The 24,665-nt window shown below is 37.6% G+C and overlaps 1 protein-coding gene across 1 annotated transcript in view; it reads right to left on the bottom strand.

Moving 5' to 3' along the window:
- Positions 1-12,525: 12,525 nt before the first annotated feature.
- Positions 12,526-24,665, bottom strand: part of SLC16A10 (solute carrier family 16 member 10) — a 143,756-nt gene continuing 131,616 nt past the window's right edge. Inside the window, exons 4-6 of the mRNA XM_054023135.1 lie at positions 22,018-22,161; positions 17,241-17,469; positions 12,526-13,826 (exon numbers count right to left, since the gene is read on the bottom strand). Coding sequence (XP_053879110.1) covers positions 13,591-13,826; positions 17,241-17,469; positions 22,018-22,161 — 609 coding nt within the window. The 3' untranslated portion in view covers positions 12,526-13,590. The remainder of the gene's footprint in view (positions 13,827-17,240; positions 17,470-22,017; positions 22,162-24,665) is intronic.

A 24,665-nucleotide genomic window follows, 5' to 3' on the forward strand; every position in this document is an offset into this window, starting at 1 on the left:
GCTGCCGCTGCATCATCACCAGCAGGCATGTCATCTCCTCCATCTTTCCGAGTTACCCAAACTGGGTGGAACATCAGTCAATACTCACTGGCTTCAATTTCCCCTCAATTCCAGTGGCCAATTGCCTGCCCATATTCTCCACCGTGTTTTATAGCATGTTCTTACCAGAGCACCCCATTTCTGGCATTATGCTGTGCAGCAGCCACCCAGCGTGTTTCCTTGCTGATTTTCACTGCTTTACCCAACCTCCACTGTATTCTGGGTTGCACAGACTTAACTCTCCAGCTTGGTAATTTACAGTTCTACCCCTTCCAGGCACTCAAAGTTCAAAACAAGAATGAAGCAACATAAACAAACTCTTCCTTTTCCTCCAGTAAATTTGCTAGGCAAAGTCTGGCCCTGGCCAGCCTTCTCTCCTACAGTGAGAGTTCCACATTTGCTCTCTTTCTTCTAAGTTACTGGCCTAGTGGATAGGGAGGAAGCAATAGACATGATATACCTTGATTTCAGTAAGACTTTTGACATAGTCCCACATGATGTCCTCATAAGCAAACTAGGGAAATGTGGTCTAGATGAACGTATGACAAGGTGGATGCACAACTGGTTGAAAGACTGTAATCAAAGAGGAGTTATCAATGGTTCGCTGTCAAACTGGGAGGGCATAGCTAGTGGGGTTCCGCCAGGGTCCGTCCTTGTTCTGGTACTTTTCAGTATTTTCATTAATGACTTGGAGAATGGAGTGGACAATATGCTTATAAAAATCTGCAGATGGCACCAAGCTGGGAGGGGTTGCAAGCACTTTGGAGGACAGGATTAAAATTTCAAACAAATAACCTTGACAAATTAGAGAATTGGTCTGAAATTAACAAGATGAAATTCAATAAAAACAAGTGCAAAGTACTAAACTTAGGAAGGGGGAATCAAAGGCACAGCCTCAAAATGGAAAATAACTGTGTAGGCGATAGTATTGCTGAAAAGTATCTGGGTGGATCACAAATTGAATATATGAGTCAACAATGTGGTGCAGTCACAAAAAAGGCTAATAATTCTGGGGTGTATTAAAAGGAACGTCATAGGTAAGACAGGAGGTAATTGTCCATCTTTCCTCACCACCGGTGAGGCCTTAACTGGAGTACTGTGTCCAATTCCAGGTGCCATGCGTTAAAAAAAATATATGGACAAATTGTAGAGAGTCCAGAGAAGAGCAACAAAAATTATAAAAGGTTTTGAAAACCAGACCTATGAGGAAAGGTAGAAAAACTTGGCACGTTTAATCTTGACAAAAGGCGACTGAAGGAGGACCAGGTAACAGTCTTCAAATATGATAAGGGCTGTTACAAAGAGGGCAGTGAACAGTTCTCCTTGTCTTCTGAAGCTACGACAAGAAGTAATGGCGTTAATCTGCATCAAGAGAGATTTGGGTTAGAGGGGCATGTACATGGCAGGGGGCATTGCTGGAACATGATGGCATATATCACATTGGTAGATGTGCAGGTGAATGAGCCCTTGATGGTGTGGCTCATGTGGTTAGATCCTATGATGGTGTCCCTTGAATATATATGCGGACAGAGTTGGCAACGGGGTTTGTTGCAGGGGTTGGTTCCTGAGTTAATGTTTCTGTTGTGTGGTGTGTAGTTGCTGGTGGGTATTTGCTTCAGGTTGGGGGGCTGTCTGTAAGTGAGGACTGGCCTATCTCCCAAGGTTCACCTGCACATCTACCAATGTGATATATGCCATCATGCCCCTCTGCCATGTACAATGGCCAAACCGGACAGTCTCTACGCAAAAGAATAAATGGACACACATCAGACATCAAGAATTGTAACATTCAAAAACAAGTAGGAGAGCACTTCAATCTCCCTGGACACTAAATAACAGACTTAAAAGTCGCCATTCTTCAACAAAAAAAACTTCAAAAACAGACTTCAGCGAGAAACTGCAGATCTTGAATTAATTTGCAAACTTGACACCATCAAATTAGGCCTGAATAAAGATTAGGAGTGGCTGGGTCACTACAAAAAATAATTTTCCCTCTGTTGATATTCACCCCTTCTTGTCAACTGTTTGGAATGGGCCACATCCACCCTAATTGAATTGGTGTTGTTAGCACTGACCCCCTCACGTGGTAAGACAACTCCCATCTTTTCATGTGGTCTATATTTATACCTGCTTACTGTATTTTCAAATCCATGCATCTGCTGAAGTGGGTGATAGCCCACGAAAGCTTATGCCCAAATAAATTTGTTAGTCTCTAAGGTGCCACAAGGACTCCTCCTTGTGCTTGCGTGCATTTCCTCAATAAGCCATTAACATTGTTTGGCCTTTTTACTGTTGTACCTAAAAGGCTGCTTGTGGGTGTTTTCAACCTCACAGCATGTTTCAGTAACACATATAAGCCAAACTTGGTAACTTCACATACGATAGCACATAAAATCCAACGAGATATTAACATCTAGCAGATCAAGGCTTTTAGAATGATACCTCACAAGGCATACTTTGTACAAAACATATCCTAATTACATGACAGTGGTGAATATTGGGGTGCCAAGGTGTCACATATCCCATGCCACAGGGATAGGTATCCTAATTAGAACACATTTTACCTTTCTAGGTTACCTATCAGCATATCTGACCACTGGTAACATGGTATTTATAATTAGCATATTTTACTCTGTCTGTTCTTTAATGTTTAAGAATCCTATTCTGGCAGGGTTTGCCATTCTCCTTTCTCAGTTATATATCCTAATGGGAACTAAAGGAAAAAAATAATAATGAAGGTTGAGGAATACTTTTTTATACCTACAATGATTAAGGAACGTTCTCTGACATAAGAATTACTTAATTCCTTTATTAAATGACATCCATTATATTGTCATTAATATTATTCACACACCTTATTTCCCATATGTTTACATAATTTCATAAATATTCCCAGTTACTGTTTCTGATCATGCTACAATTTATATATACATTGGACTAGTACAGTCAGAGGCAAATCTTCATCCTATTGAAGACAATGGCAAAACTCCCATTTGCTTCAATGGCTGCAAGATTGGGTCAGGGAGTCCCAAGATCATAGAAAATGCTCTGCTTATCTGCTAGCAGTATGCGGACTATAAAGGGAGGAAAAAATATCAGTTCAGACAAGAATTTATTAGATTGCATAAAGGTTACAGCATAGTCATGCTATTCCTATTCACATTCAGAGTTAGGAGGAAAAGTATGGACTGCTTTGGGTGGGGATGGGTGCCATATGGCATGGTTAACAAACTTTTCTATTAAAGGTGACCTAGAAAGGAAAAATAAAGTTAGGTGTGCACTTGTTTGTTTCTCTATATTGTGTAAAAGTCAGACAGGTTTTTGTTGTTTTGTTTTTACATTTAAAATCCACATCCGTTCTAAGAAGGAAAACTTGTGGAAACTGGAGAACTAGGGAAATATGACAAGTCAGCAGAGAGTAAGCTGAGGGGGAAGGAAAGTTTTAGTCAGATCATTTGAACTTTATGGCCCAGATCCACAAAATATATATAGATGCCCAAACTCCAGACTTGGGCCCCTAGGTCTCAGTTTTGGCTCCTCTGTGACCCACAAAACTCCTGCTGAACTGGTAAGTGCCAAAACTCAGTGCCTGTTTTCTGGTTAAAAGTTCCCTTGGTGCCTATGTTTCTGCTTCTGCCTGCTGCCTCATTTTAGGCATCCAGACACCTATCTCCCACCTAATCCCCAGAGTGATTCACAAATAGGGAGAAGATAGGCAATCAGATGCCTAACTTGCATGCAGGGCCTGATCTGGCAAGCGTGCTCAGAGGCCACCTGCCAGAGGGAGAGAAAGAGGGTATGACTCCATATTCAAGTGATTAGAGCATCCGCCCTCGCCCCCAGCAGTTTTGAATTTGATTCTGAACTTATGAAACGATGAGCCAATGACATTCTTTGGATCAGTGTTGTACTCCGGATATGCTACCCTCCCTCTACAAGACTATAGTTCAGTATGCTGTGTTCAGTTTTAAATTACCACTTTATGCTTCTTGTGTAGAGTATTATTCCTCTATTTGAATTTCATTTTCTGAGGAATTTTACATATAGACACATATAACCACACAAGTGTATGCAGTTTGCATTAAAAAATTTATTGCAATTTTTTCGGATGAGGAGGAGAGGTTTCACATTCTTTCATTGTAGGAGTCTGTCAACCCCAAATGGTTAAAACAGTTCATTTTGCTAAAGTGATTTATTTCTTCTACATTCAATTGCATATTACAAAATGGATAACGTAAGAATCATGGCCTTAAAAACTTAATAAAATGCACTAAAATGTAAAGAGGAAAATTCTAAAATACCAAGTAAGATCAGGAGCAGTGATATCACACAGCACAGAAATCTACATTTAAACATTTCTGCCAGTACCTTCATATTCTGGAGAAATAAAAGCAGAGCCAGAGAGTTTGGGTGTACAACATGCTCTGAATGTACACATGCGCGCTCAAAACAAACATTTTCTTTTCTAATTTTTGAGGATAGAAAAGAAATAAAGGAATAACTCAGTTCTCAGATAAAGGAATATCAAAATGTTCATGTCTCTGATAGCCACTACAACTTCAGTGTTATACCAGTTTATGCTGAAAATAAAACCAAAGCCATTGTCCTATTCAGTAATATTGTCAATTTGTTTTATACCAGATGTACCCTTTTGGATACATGCTAAAGGAATATTAAAATAAATTTTTACATATACTGGAGATGTACACCTTACAGTTCACATTATACAGATGTTTAAACAAGACAACATTTTATCCCAACACTTTGACAGTTTAATTTAAAAATGGAAGTATCTTCAAATTAAGGTTGTTTGATTTTGAAAGGGTCCATTCATCCTTCCAGGTACACATAAATTTCACTCATAAATGATGAGAGGTGTCCATATGCATGGAGGGAAAAAAAGATTAACAGTTTATCAAAACTTTTTGAACTTACCTCCATGGTCTTATACATGCAGTTAGCATATGTGAATACACTTATGCACTTTTAACATTAAATACTTTAACTGGTTAAAAGTCATAAGATATTAAATGATTTAATGATGGAGACTGCGAGCTAGATTTTCAAAAGAGCTCATGTGACAGGCACCTAAATAAAGTTGCCAGATTTTCAGAATTTTGGCCATTGCATTTATGGGCCTAGATGTGAACGCTTTTGAAAATTTAGGGGGAAAACCTATCCAAAATGTTATGTAAAAATAGCAAAAGCACTTAAAACTATAACATAGCAAAGGTATAATTTCACATTATTTGACTAAAAAAAGTTATTCTGTAGCCCTGAGTTTTGATTCACATGATGCTTACTAAAGGCTTTCTTGGAATTTATTATTTTGGCATTGTTTACGTGCATAAACATTTTCATATAAAAATAAATTAGGCAAAGAAATTAATAAAATCAGATTGACATTTTTGTCAATGCACTGGCAAAGAGTATCTTTAGATCAACAGTTGGGTTGCTAAGAAACTTATACACATTTACTTACTAAAGCTATAATAGTCTCATTTTGGAATTACTTTTTATGTAAACAGTGGAAGAGTTTATCAAGATTAGTGTTGACAATAAGTCGCAAAGGATTTAAGTGGATGCTCATGTTCATGCCCAAAATTCGATACAATGTATTTCAAAATTCCTATAGCAGGTAAAAAACCTCTGGGGAGTCTATTTTTAATCTGCTATTTTTGTTGCTGAAAAATTAAAAATGAGTAAAAAAAATAATCCCTGACCTACAAAAAGTTTTTTGTTCTGGTTCCGCATCAGGAGAAACAGCACTGTTAATTCACAATCCCTTTTCCTTAAAACTTGCTGACATCAACAATGTTTCCATCAAAAAGAGGAAATCACCTATTTCCATGTCTGCTTATATTTCATTAACTAGGAATGGAAATACAAAGGAGAAATATTAAGCTAGTAGGGGAAGCAATATAACTTTCAATATTCTAAGCAGTATTCAAAAAAATAGTAAAAGTACAAAAATATTACTAAATTATTAAAATATATTTGACTATGTCCCTTTAATAATTGGCCAGTTAGAGCATCTGGTGAAGAACATGACCAATCACAAGTAAATAAAAATAAATACTAACTTCTACTAACTTTTTGCTGTTCAGTAATAAAGTCAGCAGACATTCATTTTTTCGGCATCTGACTACTACATCTCCTTTCTTTCTAGGGGCAAGAGATTTTCCAACATCTAATTTTGATAGATTCAGATCCAGTAGTCATCCCTAAAAGGAATGTTAAGCGTTCTGGAAGATCCCAGTGGAAGTCATTGATGAAGCATCCTTCTGTGTATATGTTGAATGTATTAGTATGTTTAACCATGAAATGTGTCCTGCTTGGTTGCAAAAATACTGAGATTCATATCTGCAGTTTAGAAGCATTTTTTGAAGGCTGAATACAGTAGTCATTATCTAGCACATAGAGAAATGCACTAACCATGTGAGTCTAGCAAAGTGTTTCTGCAAAGTACATTGTCACTGATTTCTTGCTGATGGAAGCAATAGGCTCAGGTGGCACTGACAGTGTGTTTCACTGCTACTTGAGTTAACTGGCAGACCTTTCCAAATAAACAAATCGTCATGCTAAGGACTGCCAGCCGAGTCTACTCCCACACACTTTTCAATCATTGCCAACAGTGGTTGGCAGGCCTTTTAAAAAATGATTTTGAAACCACGATTATCAATAAGGCAAAAATTATTTAAAAAAACAACAAGGAGTCCGGTGGCACCTTAAAGACTAACAGCTTTATTTGGGCATAAGCTTTCTGTGTCAGTATAATAATGTCTGCATCTGTAATTTTCACTCCATGCATCTGAAGAAGTGGGTTTTTTACCCACAAAAGCTTATGCCCAAATAAATCTGTTAGTCTTTAAGGTGCCACCGGACTCCTTGTTGTTTTGTGGATACAGACTAACACGGCTACCCCCTGATACTTGACACCATGCAAAAATTATTTAGTTACTGTGCTAGTTCAAATTCCCAGCATCATTCAAACATTACAACATGTGCAAAATGTATCTAATGTTTTTGCTTGCACGCCTTCTATTTATGCTACGGACAGAAGTAAACTCAGCTAGACACTCACTCAGGGCCTAGCATTGTCTATGTTACTCCCATTAAGTACTATGGGACTGCTTGTGGAGTAAGGTACTACTGAATGGAGTAAAAGGGTTTCAGAATCAGGCTTTCAGAGAGGGCTTTTTTTTTTTTAATGCTATCATGAGGAAAAGCATTCACTGGGATCTATATATATTTTGTAACCCTCTGAGTTGCTCACTGCAGAAGTCTGTGCTGGGATATAACAGCGAGTGGATGTAGTTCTGGACTCTAGCAACATAATACTGCTTCCAAAGAGGGTGCTAAACTTGTTTTTACAGCCCCAGTTTGGGACAGTCTGAGGGAATGAATGCATATAAACAAGAAAGAACATGTTTAGCTACAGCAAATACGAGGTAAAATGACATTTAAATCTGGCTGTTCACACCCAGTTTGCCTTTTTGATAGATGTTAGATCAGAAGACCTAAACATCAGATTTCTGCAGCTTATTTTTGAATATTTATAGGAAAATGTGACAATTAACGCTTTACATAAAAGGGATTCATCTAAGTGATGTTAAAAATCATGTACAAAACAAATTATATTTTATTAGAAGCCTACGTATTAACCTTCTTGTTCATTAGCTTGCATGATAAATTCAACTACAGAAATACAAGGGAAATGATACCAGTAGGAGGTTTCATGGGTTTCTTGCATTTGGGGAACTTTTATTTATTTTCATTTTATCTTCTGTTGAACTTTTAAAAAATTAAGTGTTTTATGTAGTTTTGCGTGAAATTGGTTATCATGAAGATGAGGGACCTGAGTGCTGGCTTTGAGCCAGGCCTGGTGTGGTTAGACACTGTACAGGCTTTACCACACAGCTCTGCCAAGACTACTCATTTCTGTCCTGCTGTTCCAAAGGGTATACAACTATCTTTTGGATCAATCCCTTTTAAAACTTCTAGCACACTATATCAATATTTATGATGTAGTCCATAATTGATAATATACATAGAAACTGTAATTTTCAATGGTTTTCCAATTTTACAACTGTCTAGTAGTACAATATTTTTATATTGTAGAAATAAGAGTGAAATTTGTTTTGCATTTGTTTAAGTTTAGCAGTTGTCATCAAGCAATGTCATACATAACTACTGAAAGCAGTACTGCCCACAGCAATATTGAAAAATAGATTTAAATGTTTTTTATAAATATACATGAGTTGAAATTGCATAAGCTATTTAAAATAAGATATCTTTCATATTTACAGATCTTTGGTTCAATACAAAGCTAAATAAACTTCTAAAAGTTCTTTCTTTATGTAACTGGTTTATAATGTAAAAATATTGGACATGGACTATTCCGGAGTTTACCATAAATCTGTGCATTAGGAGGGATAGGCTGAATGTATAGCATTAAGCCAAAGCATATGGATGTGCAATGTTTAGTGGCTGGGATTTAGCTTAAAGGATATTTCAATTCAAGTTTCAAAACACAGACATGAGGAAGTCTGGTCAAAGTTTCAGAAACATGCATCACAATTTGTAGTTTGCACTATATTGTACCAAAAAGCATCAGCTTCTACCAATGGTTACTTACACAGGAATTATTCAAATTCATGATTAATGCACTACTGAAGAGCCTCAGGACAATTCATGTTCATGATGCTCACACTTCTGGTACTCACAGTCACTGCCAATCCACAGGCTTGTAGCATGGGACATGAGCACCTGAAATTCTCCAATGTGTCAAAAAGAAAAGACTCTCTTCTCCAGACCCCTCCCCAAAAATGGAGAAGTATCTTTGGTATCAAAAGGTTTGAGGCTTTTCTCTGAAAAGGAATGAAACAAAACCAAGCAAACAGAATAAAATCTACTTAACAGCAAAGTGTTTGGACTCTGCTGCAGACTGGAAATTCTGCAGCACCTTCATTTAAATTAAAAATGGAGATGTTAAAATAAATTAAATATGATGATTATCATGATCAGAAGAGTATCCCCTGCTAATTATTTTTATATTAAAATGTACATTGTCCCCACACTATCGTTTTTCAGTATGCTAGAGATTTTTGTATTCATAATGTATAAGCTGCGTCTTAGAAACTGAAAGGCAGAAGATGGAGATTTGGCATCTGGGTATGGAATAGTTGGGGCTTTTGGCATCATGTAGTTCAGGATTGTGTATAAGAAAATTAGCTAGATATTTCAGTGAAATGGAGGAAATGCTGACACTGAAATGGTAATAGGCTTCAAAATCACTGAGATACATGGGGCAGTACACATTGCTTAGAATTATTGTTTCAGGTCATCTGCAGAATCAGGAAGACAATACTACTTTGGTTTACACTCAGTTCACATCTACAGTGTTCTCTTTGTAAGCATAAGAAGTAGAAACAATTTTTTAAAATAAAAGCTTAGATTATGGACAATAACTGGGGACAAAGACATGGAATTGTTATATTCACAATACCTTGTCTGTACTGCTACTGAATGCCGTTAAGGGGCATTTCTCATCCCATGTGATGGTAGTTCTCATTAGTTCATTTTAATCTTCCACCAACCCTATCAGTGTGATTGACGTGGGGGGTAGGGGGAAAGGGTCCAGTTAATTTGTCTTCCCCTAATTGGAAATAGAGAGGATCTGGCAATGCCAGTAATACCTAGTGTCAGCTCTTGGTGCATCAATGGTGATAATCCCACTTCACCTGGTACCTGTGAGTGGAGAGTTCTGCTTTGATTAATGTCTCACTGCCTGGGAGTTTTAAAAGAAAACAGTAAAAATTTAAAAAACGTGCCTAGTGATTTAGGAGCCTATGTCCCATTGAACTTTTGAAAATTTTACACTTGGAGACTAGGTTGCTATCAGGCTGGGAGAATAGAAAGATTCCTTCAGTCCAGGTGACAACGCCAGCATGAATGCAGAATTGGTTTTTCCTTTTATTACCTTCAAGAGCCGTGTTTGTTAAGGGGAAAATTTATATCCCTAATACTGAGGAAAAGTCTAAATTAATTTCTATGATTTATTAAAAATTATTCATGAGGAAATACTTTCTCTTTTGTACTGCCAAAGCCAGCCAAGATTCAAGTACTGGTTGGGTGATAAACAGTACTTTGACAGTTTATCAGCAGCTTTACTTTATGCATCAAAATGTGCAGAAATCCTAAAAATGTTAGGGAAGGTTATTCCATCATAATTTGCTAGTTTACAACAGTGTCTCCCGTAGTCTAATTTTACTTGTCTCTTTTTTACATACAACCTTCCCATCATATAACTGGTATGTTTTGTAAAACCCTATTAAATCATAGGAGGGAAAATATTGATAGTGGGTAAAAAAAAAAAAAGTGCCTAAATGAAAGTTAATGACTTAGGCTCCTAAACCATTCAAGTGATTTTAAAATTTACCCAGTGGGATTAAAGTGAGTCAGAGGCTGCACCATCTATTAATTTAAAATTAAATATAAATCCAAGTTAAATGGAGCATATCTAATTAGAATAATACTGTAAATAGGTAATTAAGCAATAAGGTTTTTTTCTATTCACAAATGCAAACATATGAGACAGGAGTATATATATATAGCCAGTCTAAGATTACTATGCACAATTCTGAAATTCTTAAAAATGTTTTGACACCTTTCGTATATAAGAATAAAAGGCATATTGAAAATGTCAGCAAAGATTACCTAATAAAAACACTATGTGGAATTATAATGGTGCTATACTTATATCATTATTAAAAAATAAGGATCTAAATTAAATTTCCTCATCTACTGGGTGTTCAGACAAAAAATTGCGTTTGAAAATGTTCTTCTACATTCCATTGCATACATCCTGTGTTTGATTCTGGTACCAAAGCCATAAATCTATTACAATTAGATTCTTATACCATGCCTATCATTGTAGTATCTGAGTGCCTAATGAGCAAACCGATTTCTATAAGCCAAAGCTACAACATTCAAGTACTGAATGCATCGGCTGTCTGATATCCAGAATCTCGGTTGGGAATTTCAAAATCCGTATGCCCAGATCATGTACAACAGTGAATACATGTGAAAGGGAGAAGATTGCTATTGTTTATCTTGCCAGAGGTTGGATAAGCTTTCAAAAGAAATTGATTTCATGCCTATCTAAGTAGCTTTTCCCATTTTTCAACATTCTTTTTAAAATGTGACTACCAGAACTGGATTCAGTATACCAACAATGATCAATCTAATGCTATCCACATAACTAATGCCACCTCTCTATTTTTACTCAATATTCCCATTTATATATTCCAAGACGATTTTAGCTCTTAGTCACCACATCTCACATTCAGTTCATCACAACTCTCAAGTCCTTTTCAGAGTAATTACTTTCCAAAATGCAGTCATCTCATCCTGTAATAGTGACACACATTCTTTGTTCCTAGATGTATGACCTTGCGTTTGCTTGTATTAAAACACGTTTTTCAAATGAGCCCACTTTGCAGAGTGATTTGGATCACTCTTTAGCATTATTTACCATTACCCCACTTTTGTGTCAATTTTTGAAACTGTCAGCACTGTGATAAATATTAATTTTTCATTTCAAAGTCAACTGAAATGAATACAATGGTTTCCACGTAGGTTTCTATGCATTATCAGTGTGCACTGTAATGAAAATATGCAATATTGAATGATATTGCCTGGAAGGAAACACAAGAACAAGAATAATGTGATTGCTAATGTAATTTCTGTAATGAAAGAATCGTGGGAATTTGAACTAGCAACATTACTTACAATGAAAGGAGATTTTCAGAAGTACGTGAGAGATTTAGGAGCCCAAGTCCCATTTAGAGTCTTAAATTTCTTAGGCATTTCTGAAAATCTTTCCCAAGGGTATAAATATCATTTTACCATTTCTCATTTTAATGCCAGATTCTGACAGCCTTGCTCATATTGAGTAGAAACTGAAATGAATCAATAATACTAAGCAATTGTGAATAAGGGTTACAGAATCTGGCTCTTAATAATTAGGATGCTTATGTAATTACTTTCAATGGAATTTTTTTGTAACATTTTCAACAGATAACACTTAATAGCTTGTTTGTTAAGACACACCTAACACAGGAAAACTAAAATAGATGGTGATGAGTGTGCCTGGGTAATGAATATCTATTTAAGTGTTCCATTGCATTGTCAATGCAAATCCAGAGACAATATATTTGCAAGCGTAATCATGATAAACTGAAAAGCACTCTGTTTTGTTTATATTTTTTTAAAATAATTTTCTGAAAAATAGATGTTTCAGAAGTATGGGTTTGACAAACTATATATAATACCTACGAGTACACAAGTAATAAGAGATATGTTAAGGATAAGTAATCGTGCATGCAAACAGTTTCTCTACAATTTCTTGAAAAGATGAAGTTGGATCACATGTGCAAAATTTTAAAGGCCCATAATAAAGCTGCATATTCACTTAGTGCAAAATCTCTTCCCAATTTGTTTAATGTTGCTTTAATAGCTCTTATGTACAATATATTTCCATTTATTGGTATGAACAATTGATTGTATTGCACACTTAAAATGTATCCCTTAAAGATGTCTTTTTGTTGTTTTTTGAAGAGTCAAATCCTGAAAAAAACCACAGAAATTCAGAATTCGGGCTTTGTCTATCTCATGGTCTTGTACCCAAGTATTGCACTTTGTATGGTTTTAAGTCTAAGCTATTCTGACGTTTACCTGAAAAAGAACTAGATTCACTGTAGCACTGGGGACAAAGGATGACTTAATAATGGTTTAACATCCTTAATTCTGAATTTATTTGCTTGTGTGAGTTCATACCCTTCACTTTTTGAGTGTTTAATATATTTATTATCACAAACTTATCCTAAAATGTTCTATGTTCAGGCTACTGAGAAATAAAGGTAAAAGTGATCCAGAGTAGGTTTAAGCAAATGGAACATGTTGGAGTATTAAGAGAAAGTAAAACTGAGGATCTGTTAAATAATTTAGCTCCCAAAGCAAGATAATTTCAGCAAGGATTAGAGTTTAGAGGATCAAAAAAAGATGACTATTCATTATCATAATATAGAATTTTAAAAAGTGTTAAAATGGCATAAGAAATTAAAACAAAAGTCAGTCATAAGAGGTACTAGAAATTCCAGGAAAACAACACAAGAATTTGCCTCTACTTGATGGACTAAAATTATTGAAGCCATCCTGGAAGGGCCAATGAATCAAACTAAACAGCTTTCACACTTCCAGAAGCATGCTCTGATAGATTAGAACAATAATCTCCTTAAACGCAGAATCACTAGCAGATGCACACTGATACTATAAAACCTCAAATGCCATAAAAATATGGATTGAAACTAGACTCAGGGACTCCTAAGAAAGCTACTCAGTGGTACAAAAGATTCTTAGCGCTTAGCAGTTTTGTTCTGAAATCTGAGCACACATTCCATTAAAAATAATATGCTATTTTCAACTCAAAGCCAGAATTCTTATCTAGCTCCTGTAAAAATTAATTTAGTCCAGTGGAAAGATACAGCATCAAATAACAGATTCAGATTCTTTACTGGGCTTTTCTGCTGTGCCGGAGACTGAAGTGCTTTCATTCTCCAGCATTTTCTTAGTTGTTTCTTCATCAACAGCTTTTTCTTTCTCTTTTTGCTTCTTCTTTTCGTGAACCCATGGGATGAAAGATAATATAATTCCTCCAATCATGGGGGGAACTCCAGCCAGGTAAAATGCTACATCATAGGTACCTAGGTAGTCACGCAGTATACCTGGGGAAACAGAGAATTATCACTAATATGTAATGTAGTTGCTGCGGTTTTATTCAAAGCATGCTTATTCATAGATTCAGAGACTTTAAGGCTAGAAGGAAATATTTATGATCATCTAGTCTGGCCTCTAGCATAGCACAGGTATACAATTTCACCTAATGATTTATTTATCTAGTCCAATAACAGGTGGCTGAACTAGGGCATATCTTTTAGAACAAGATCTAGTCGTGATTTAAAGACTCCAAGTGATGAAGAATTTACCCTTGAAAATCTGTTCTAATGGTTAATTACCCTCACTGTTAAAACCCTGCATCTTATTTCCATTTTGAACTTTTGATTTAAACTTCTAGCCACTGAATCTTGTTATGTCTTTGTCTGATAAATTAAATAAGATATTGTCTCCCTCTGCAGGTGGTAATAGTCTTTGATCAAACTGGCTCTTAAACATTACATCACATATGCTAAACAGATTGCACTCCTTCATAGTCTCGCTTTGTAAAGTGTGCTTTCCAGATGACAAATCATGCTTGTGGCTCTTTTGTGAATCCTCTCCAACTATTCAATATCCTATTAAAGTGCTGACACCAGACCTGGATACATTATTTCAGCAGTGGTATAACCAATGCCACATAAAAAGAGTTAATATCGCCTTCCTACGGCTGCTCAGTATTTCCATACTGTTACATCCAAAGATCAGGTCAGCAGAGCACCATATTTGGAGCTCACAATCAGTTGGTTTTCAGCAATGGCCCCGTGATCCTTGTCATGGTCAATGCTTTCTAAGATATACTCCTCCAATTATGTAAATAGTGCCTAAATTCTTTGTTCCTAGATGTATTATCTGCATTTGGCTAGATTAATATGCATTTGATTGCACTCAATTTACCAAGCAATCCAGATCAATCTGTACCACTGCCTTTGTCATTATTTGGCAGCTCACCAATCTGTATCATCTGCAAACTATCAACAATGATTTTATATTTTCTTCCAGATATAAAAATATTAAACAATCTTTGGCTGAGAATCAATTGCTATGGGAGCCCACTAGAAATTCTCCAAATTCTGGCTTAAGCGATTTGCCCAACATCATATAGGATATCTGTGACAGATCACAGGACAAGATTCTAGGTCTCCTGCAGCTCAGTGCCTTAAGTCACAGGATAATCTTTTTGTTCTGGTCTATCTGTTTGCTCCTAGGCTAAACCTGGGAATCATGTGCCCTCTGAGCTACAAACCCTTTCCCAAAGATTGTCATGTTCATATTGTGTATCACGGGAAAAAACACTGAAGTTTGTTGTCCTGCTTTACTCACCTAATGGGCCATAATTTAGAAATAGAAAGATTAAAATAAGTTGACTTCTCTCTAGAGAGAAAACCTTCACCCTAAAAGTCATAATCTTTACTTTCACAAAGAAACAAATAAATGCTGAAATTGTAAAAGTGAATATTAAAAAGTATAATGAACATTTTGTTTATTAGTACATTTTACTGAACAAAAACTAACATTTTAATCTTGAAAAATATGTCCAAGTGTAAAATCATATTTCGCTTCTTTTGGCCTTAGAATGAGGTGTCATTTCTGTCATAAAAGTAAACTAAATTTTTTAACCCAGGCAAAGATTTAAAAAACATATGTAGTAATAGAATGATGTTAGCGGGCCACATAAGGCCTGGTCTACACGGGGGGAGATGGGGCAAGGGAGAGGGCAGCGAGCTAAGTCAGTCTAAGTCACGCAACTTCAGCTACAAAAATAGTGTAGCTGAAGTCGACGGACTTAGAGCTACTTACCGCAGTGTCCTCACTGCGGTAGGTCAACTGCTGATGCTCCCCCGTCAACTCCGCTTACGCTTCTCATTCTGGTGGAGTACCGGAGTCGACGGGAGAGTGCTCGGCAGTCGATTTATCATGTCTTCACGAGACGCAATAAATCAACCCCCGTTGGATTGATCGCTCCGGAGGTAAGTGTAGACATGCCCTAAATATCAATGATAGTTTGATTAAAGTAATTTGAGCAAAATTTTAATTTAGTCAAGTTTTAATATTTGTTTATTATTATCCTACAATAGTTCTCAATTAAATTACATCCTACTAGTCAACCTTTTTAATTATTATTAAATATTGATATTATGGTAGCATACAAAGGCCCCAATCAGATTGAGTGCAAGCAAAATGAACGAATGCTAAAGACTGTATAAAAAGGAGCAATATAACATTTTATTTTTCTGGGGAACTTGTGTTCCTTTCAGGCCTATACAGCCTAAACAACATTACCCTTTTTATACCACACACAAACTTTAAAACCCCATCTGCAAGGATGTGCGTTATGCCAACCATTCTACTACCCAGGAACTAGACTCTTTGGGTATGTTTACACTGCAGTAAAACACACCCAGCTGTGAGTATTTTATTGCCGTGTAGACATACCCTTTGGAGCCAATACTTTTGTTTTTAAGAAGCAATTAAGTGAACTGCAGCCTCTCTCCTCACATATGCATATGGAAATTTCAGAAAACAGTGAAAATTGCTTATAGTCTCTAAAAGTATGTCTACACTGCACCTTCCTTTCAGCGATGTGTACAGTACACACATAACATGCCCCTCTAGCACAGGTATAAACAGCAATGTAGATTGTGAGGCATGGCTTAGGTGGGTACAATAAGGCCACGCCTGAACCCTTTGAGTATGTATCCTACTCACCCAAGCAGTGCCTTCTCCTGTCTACAATGCTATTTTTAGCAGGATAGTTACCCATTGCCTGCCCATTGCCGGAGCCTTTCCCTGTCACAATGAAAGACTCCAGCAGAGGGGAAAGGTTCTGGCAGTGGGAGACAGCAGGGAAAGAATCTGACAATTCCCCACTGCAAAACCTTTCCCCACTGCTTCCCCCCGCCAAAGCCTTTCACTGACACATATAGCTACACATCACAATGTGGATGGAGCCTGTCTGTCACTGTAGCAGGTAGTTATACATACCCTACATGCTGCTGTCAATGGTGTGCAGTGTAGACGCAGTCTAAGTTGGTTGCACATATGATCAGAGGACTACAGGTTATGGCTTGTACACTCAGAAATGGGGAAAATATCAGATCATTAAATCCAACCTGAAAGCCTGTGTTTCCTTTTGAGAGGGCAAACTCTTATACCTATGTGCTTGAAGATACCAAGGACAAATAAGAATTCAAGGACAAAAGTAAACTAGGAAAACTAAAGGTAAATCAATAATCCAGGGAAAGAAGATACCCTACCGTACATTTTAGAGCAAACAAAATGATACACAACTAACCTTCAGCATTTGTCTCATCTTAAAAGCTTGTATCTCATCTTGAATTCAGAAAATGAATATTTGAGAAATCAAATTTAATGTAAATAGATCAATGTTAGATAAACAGACTACAGACTGTCCCAACATTTACCTGCAATGGGTGGACCAACTATCATAGGTACTGACATGAGTCCTAACAGGAATCCTATGGCCTGGGAGACATCCTGTGCACCAACTAGCTCAAAGGCAATAGGAGCCATGATACAAATGAAGCAGCCATCAAACAGACCCATGAAGAGGCAGACAGCAATGAGACTTCCCAAGGAATTGCACAGTGGAATCATCATGGACATCAGGCCAATTAAGAAGAATGATATCACCTAGACAATGTCAAAAAAGTTAAAAAAAAAATCACATCAAATCAATGAAAGTTGTAAAATAGGGAGTAAATGCAGGCTTCATAACAACTGTGAAGAATTAAATTGGTTACCTATATTTATTGTATAAAAAAACCCCAAAAAACAAAAAGAACCACAAAACAGTTCCTTGCTTCCTGCCAAAGTTTCTACTACTTACTCCACAGTAATGATGGATGACTCAGTTTCCATGCACATCGACATTTTAAAAACATCTGCAGCTGCTGGGAACTATCCAGCTCCTCCTCCCCATCCTGGCAGTGTCTTCTATTTGCGAGCTGGAGAGCTGGGCTCTGCCAGGTCCAGCAGCTCGAGCAGCAGCTAACAGCTCTGCAACCCATTTGTGTGGGGGGGAAAAGGATATTCTGCATAGAACATTAATTTCTGTGCAAATTCTGCATTGCGCAGTGGTGCATAATTCCACCAGGAGTATAAATTTCTTTCAGGCATTGTAACATGATGTAGCATATTCAGGGAATCGGGGTGTTGCGAATTATCTGCAGAAATCAGTACTTTTCATAGAAATGCCAGAACAGAGGAAAGAGTTTTTCATGGAGGAGCATTTCCCAATCCTGTTATGTCCCATAAACCACAGAAGACTTTTTAGGCAGTGTTTACACTAAGGAAATTTACAAAAGAATTCCCACTAGTTCTAAGGCCACTTCTGCAGAACTCTTGGGAGCCAAAGTGTAGACAAGACATTGCCGGCCAGATTAATTTTTGCCACTGCTTCAATTAGACTTGTTTTTCAGCAGGTTTAACTAAAATAGTGGCAAAAATAGGTCTGGCTATCAAAGACAAATTCTAGTACTAGATCACCTCTTTAGGAGATAGAATCATGGCTGAGTGTAAGCAGAGGACTGCTGATGTAGTCCAATATTGCTCTTCTAAAAGCAGTCCAATTTTGCTCCTATAAAAGCTGTGGTTACATAAAAACATTGTCAATAAGCCTCTAGGTTGTGTTCCAAAGCAACTTCCATTGGACTAGGAAAAAACAGTGACCATTTTAGACAAAGTTCAGATTAACCAATCATTCAAGTATAGACAAAGATTAATCCATCTTATCTGTGACATTTAATAGTTAAATAGTAAAAGGCTGAGAAACACAGAATATGATAAGAATCCCTTATCACAATCACGGTTAATTGGAAAAGTTATAGTGTGGAAATACATTTTACATAGAGCCAAGGGCAAATAACTAGCCTATGGTGGAAAGATAGATTCAGAAAGCTTTATATCTCTTCTTTTTGTCTCCCACTACCCAAAATAGACCTCAAGTTCCAGGTGTCCTGCCCCTCCCCCCAAAATAAAACAAAATAAAAAACAAAACCATAAACACACACTGGTTGATCTTACAGTTAGGGTTATACTCAAGTGTACTTTGCTTGCTGTAGTTAAAGCAGAAGTGAAAAATAAAACACTAACTCTGATAGGCTAAAAGACTCAGGTTGCATTGTCATGGAACCAAACAACTTGTTTAGGAAGCAAACTTCTACAAAACAAAGCAACTTCCTAAAGAAGGATAAAGAAAATGTAGCAGATAGCTAAAAATTTGCAAAGGAGAATCCTTGTAAATCATTTCCAGATGGTAGAATCTTAGTGGAAAGTAGATATCTAGTTGCATTAGTCAACCATTTAATTCATAACTAGAGTTACTGAAGATGTTAGATACTGGCACATTGTACACATTATGGATAATACTGTTGTAAAATACTGCCTGTCTTTTTGTAGCCAAAGAAATCTCAATTACCATGATTATCCACATCTACTCTCTCAATTAAGAGATACAAATGTGAAGGATGAAGGAATGCTGAATTTACTGGTGGACTGTTTCAAAAACTAGCATACCACTTTGGAGAGACGGTGAATACTCACTTCCCCTCTTAAAAGTGCTGCTTTGAGGCAGAAGAGACAGATGCAGGAAACTGGCTTAATGAGACAGAGAGAGCATACCTGTCTCCTCTCTTTAAATTAGTTGAAACAGAAGATCCGTAGTCATTTAATTAGTAAAATCTATGTTCTGGAAGAGAATGTCAGAGTTTTTACCCTAGCCATCTAAAGAAAAGGAAATCCTGGAGTAACAACTGATGCTTCAAAGTAAATGATTCAGCTACAGAACTTAATGAGTATTATTGCAAGTTTGACAACTATCAGATGAAGAGATAAGATTGTGGTGCCTTTTAAACTACGTGCAACTTTTCTTTTCTGGTCATAGCAATAATAAAATCTCCTAAGTGTTACAGTAGGTTAGAAATCAGTCCAAAAGTATGTTCGGTTGTTCCTTCATCCTCCCCATTTGAATCTCTTAAATGTGAGTAAACGTACATAGCCATGGTAACGAAGATCTGTTCATCTACAGAAAGGCAGTCTTCCACAGCAGCACTGTCCATTGAATGCAGTGCAATTAAAATCCATTAGATGTCTCTCTTGTTATTTCTGAATAAGTTTCTCTTCCCATTCTTTTTTGAAGTACTTAATACTACCTAAAAACCCTTCAGAACTACAGCTGTGCAAAATATTTGCATTAGACCTCAAACCTACTCATATTTTCCAAGGCTTTCAAAAAACTTTGTTCATGAATATGAAACAAAATTGTTTGCACAGCTGGAAAACCTGTGAGCCTCCAATCTCTACCCAAATGTAGGTGTCTTTGTAGGCTTGAGGGGCAGTAATACGCTTCCTTGTCCTTTCTGCATGGGCCAAGTGGCTCCTTTTGCCACTTCCTTGGGGTTTTTGGGGATGACAAACAGCCACTTCCTCCATTGGGGTCTTTAAGGTACATATCTACAAGGTCTTATTAGCATGGGAATAGGACATTAAGGAATAGGGAAAACATAACTTGCTGCCAAATGATACTAGTTGACTCTTTAGTGCAGTATAACTAGGAAACCCTTCTCTAGCATCCATACCCTAGGTATTATAGGGTATGTTTTCTAGCATGTAGTTGTTAGGGAACCCCAAAACAGTTCTCTAGCTACTATGCTAAATAGATTACAGCATGTCTCTGAACTTCAGCTCAACAGAACCAGCTAGCAACAGAAGAGTTTTCTCACTATTAAAAGCAAGGGTCCTTAGCACATCCTGTTCCCTCAGAAACCTTCATCAAAGGGCTCACAAAGGCATCCGTTCCCGTAACTTCTGCCCCCTGAGCATGCTACTGGGAAGGAAGCGGCCACTTAAAATCTCCAAACAGCATGAGATCTATGGCCACCTGCCTCTAGGAGGAAAGAGTGAGGTAGATCACCAGCTCCTTCTCCTTCAAAAACAAAGGTAAAAAGGGGTTCTAAGCTTTAGAGACTCATGCACTTAGTCCTGGAGGACCCTGGTATTGGTAACTGCATATACATTCTTCCTAAAGGTTTGAATTTAAAAAACTTAAAGGAATTTTGTTCACTTCCAGTTCCTGCAGACCAAATTGTAGGGTGTAGTTCATAAACTCCCTTGCAAACCAAACTCTCAAGGATCTGAATGGTTTAATCTATAAAAAAGGATTCCAGGAATATCATTCTGAAGCCTGGAATGTTATTCTGAAACCTAAAATGTCAGCACAGAGTGCGAAGTGATGGAGAAACACCTACGAGCAGGCTGGGAGATCTTCTTGTTTAGAATATCTCCAGGTTCAATCATCACTGGGATTCGTGGTCTGTTACCATCCAATTTTTAAGTTCTCAGCCATTTTTGGCTTTAAAAAAAAATCATTCCTGTCTTTATGAATTACACCTGTTCAACAGCATGAGCTTTCAGCTACTAGTAAGAATACACTGTGCTAAAAAACCTGAATCTTGCATGTTTTCCCAAGATTATCATTTGTCCAGATACATTTACATTACATGTGTATGTGACATTAAAAGCGGTTTTAAATAAAAAGGAATCACGTAACATTTTCTAGGTAGTTTTCTATTATGTATCTAGACAAATGCATTTTCCTGTAAGTATAGTGCCCTCTTCTAGTTGGCAGGACAGACAAGCTGCCTGCTTTGAAATGCTCTCTAACTCAGAGGAAAAGTAATGCATACAGCAGGAAGATCTCATACCAAAAACAGTGACATTTGCCTCAAAAAAGTAAGGTTTCATGCAATCACACAAGTTATTATGAGGGGCACACGACTTCATGTGTCGCCACTAGAGTTGTACTCAAAAAAATGCTGGAGAAACTAGTGGACAATTCTGGTTTCAGGAAGGCAAAAACCATAGTCAGTTTTGGAATGCACAAAAGTCTTTCTATTTCACAGAAAAAGAAGTGCTTTTTCTCTGAAATTTCTCATGAAAATTGCATTTCACAATAGGGCAAATCTGCAATTTTCCTGCAGCAAAAATTTACATTTGTTAGTAGCAGCAAACATGTGCACCTCATTTGTGACTTTCATTGCACACATACTGTATATTTAAAATGAAAATGAATGGTTTTGCATAGCTTTAATCACCAACTCAGATCTTATTGCCAAAAATATTAACTAGCAAAACAAACAAAGCTGACAGTTAGTCCACTGAATCATCATGCAGTAGCTGTACCTGTAAATAAACTTTTTTTGCACCAGGAATATAGTCTGCAACTCTGCCGAAGATCAATCGGCCGACTCCTGAAGTGATACCAAGACACAGCAGAAGCACCTCTTCTTGTACATTTTCACCAAGCCTCTCTTTTACATGTTTCATCTGTTTAAAAAAAGAAAAAGAAAAAGAAAAAGAGGGGGACGGGCAGAGAAAATGTTGTGGAAATAGAATTATAAGAATAAGAAATCTTTGAAAAACAATTTATAACTCTCCCTCCCCCCACACATACATACATACTGCTTTCAACCATGTTTTAATTCTCAAAAAGTTCACCAATTCTGTTTTGGAGGGATGATAAATAATTTTTTTTAACTGTTTGATCAATGCCACATGAGATATTGACAATAGAAATTATTTAAAAGGGTGCTGGTCAGTTCTATTCTATTCACAGTTATTCAGTTACAAGGCTTCCTTGACCCAACAAAGCAAAAGGTGAACTTGGGGATCCAGGACCTATACTCCCAAAGAACTCGTTGCTTCCCTGGTCAGTATTGCTCACACTGTCAGGTCTGAACGTAAAGCACAGTTGGGGAATATCACCACAATGCTCTTTTCTCTGAGACAGAAGCTGTCCTTGCCAATTGGCTGAGAGCAGAGTGGAGATTGTAGACATAAGAGACCCCTGCTGTATTAGCAGTATTGCTAATTCCAACCCTTTCAAAAGTCATGAATTAGTGTGACGCTGGCAGACCAGGTGCCAGCTCATGCCAGAGCCCCAGGCCAATTCATTTGTGTATTAGTATATAGATCAAAGTGCTTGTTAAAGGTATAAGAGCCTTTGGTGTTTAAACTTCATGAAAACTAGTGGGATGTTACTTGCATTGTTTTCACTTATCTGTATCCCCGTTATAACACAGTAGCAAAGATTTACATTGTATACACCCCTGTAACTAAATAACCCATCAAACAAGAAAGAAGCCTTGTGGAATGCAAATAAAGAACTTTAACAGAAAAGTGTTAATTTTTAAGCAAGTGGTCATCATGTGTGATGATCGGAGGTCAAAGACTCAAAATTCATTCCTCACTCCATCATCAAAGGAAAAGCCCATGTGGGTAGTGACTCTGTCAGCTTGTTTTCAGTGAGAAGCTCTAAGTGTGGATTCAAGGAAAGATCCTGCATCTCTGTGCTGATTGGACTCTTACAGGGAAGTGTACCTGATACAAAGTGGAGATCCCCAGAGACAATCTGTGTACCTTGAAAAGACTTTTGAAAAACTGGCAGTTTATTACATAACTTCCAGCATTTGGAATTACAAACTGTGACTCACTTGTGCATATATTTTACCTTCTTTAACCTCTCAATAACTCTCGTTTCCTTTTCTTAGCTAATAAACCTTTACTTAGTTTACTATAGAACTGGCTACCAGCGTTGTCTTTGGTGTAAAAGCTAGTGCAGGGGTTCTCAAACTTCATTGCACCGTGACCCCCTTCGGACAACAAAAATTATGACATATGGAGGACCAAAGCCTGAGCCTGCCTGAGCCCCGCTGCCTTTGGTGGGGAAGCCAAACCCCAAGCCCCACCACCCTGGGCAGGAGGATGCAAAGCCAAAGGGCTTCAGCCTCAGGCAAGGGGCCTGTAACCTGAGCCCCGCTGCCCAGGGCTGAAGCCAAAGGGTGCACCCAGGTGGTGGGGCTCAGGCTTCTGTCCTGGGTGGTGGGGTTCGGGCTTTGGCTTAGGCTCCAGGACCCAACAAGTCTAAGCCCGCCCTGGCGACCCCATTAAAATGGAGTCATGACCCACAGTTTGTGAACCACTGATCTAGCGTACCAATTGATCTGGGGAAAGTGACTGGTTTCTTGGGACTGGAAACAACCTAAATGTGATGTCATTTTTTATGTAAGTAACCATTTTATCACAAAGTCCAGTTTGTCTGGGTGGCAAGATGGACTGGAGAGTCTAAAGGGACTGTCTGTGGCTCCATGGTAAGATTGTTACAGTGATCCAGGAGTTCATATTTGTCACTGGCTTGGTGAAATCTAATTATAAAACACCCCACCAGTTTGGGATCTCTGCCCTGAGATAGGCACTCTCAGTCGTGAGCCACTCCAGACAGCATGACAGTCAGGACTTAAAAAAAAAAATCAGGAGATTGGCTTAAAAATAAGTTTTGGGTTCTTTTTATTTACCTTCTAGTCTCTGAGCCTTCACAATATACTCTGGTCACAGTTTCAAGCTTTATTTCTCACTCATGAGGGCTAAAAACTTACTTAAAGATGATACTTTCACATAATGACTTGACTCAAGGAGCTGGGGCATTAAGAAAAAATGCCACATATCATGAGTCTTTCAAAAATATCACAAGAGTTGGCAACACTGATTAGTCAGAGTGGGGTGCCTTGCAGCAAGTGGGTGAGAGGATCCAGAAAGACCACACATCTATTGTGCAGGAGACACAAGAGGCACTCTCTGTCCCCAGACTTCTGCAGCAAGAGTAAAATCCTACTGGATTGAAGATAATTTCTGAATGGGAAAAATGGAACAATATGGAGAATAGTATAGAGAACATTGAATGAACATGGATTAAGGACAGACACACATGAGGAAAAGCATGGATAGAAAAAAAAGTTGTGGTCTGAATACAGGCCTAGGAATCAGCAGCTGTG

The sequence above is a fragment of the Malaclemys terrapin genome, chromosome 3 (genome assembly GCF_027887155.1).
Source record: "Malaclemys terrapin pileata isolate rMalTer1 chromosome 3, rMalTer1.hap1, whole genome shotgun sequence".
In the NCBI taxonomy this organism is placed as follows: domain Eukaryota; kingdom Metazoa; phylum Chordata; order Testudines; family Emydidae; genus Malaclemys; species Malaclemys terrapin.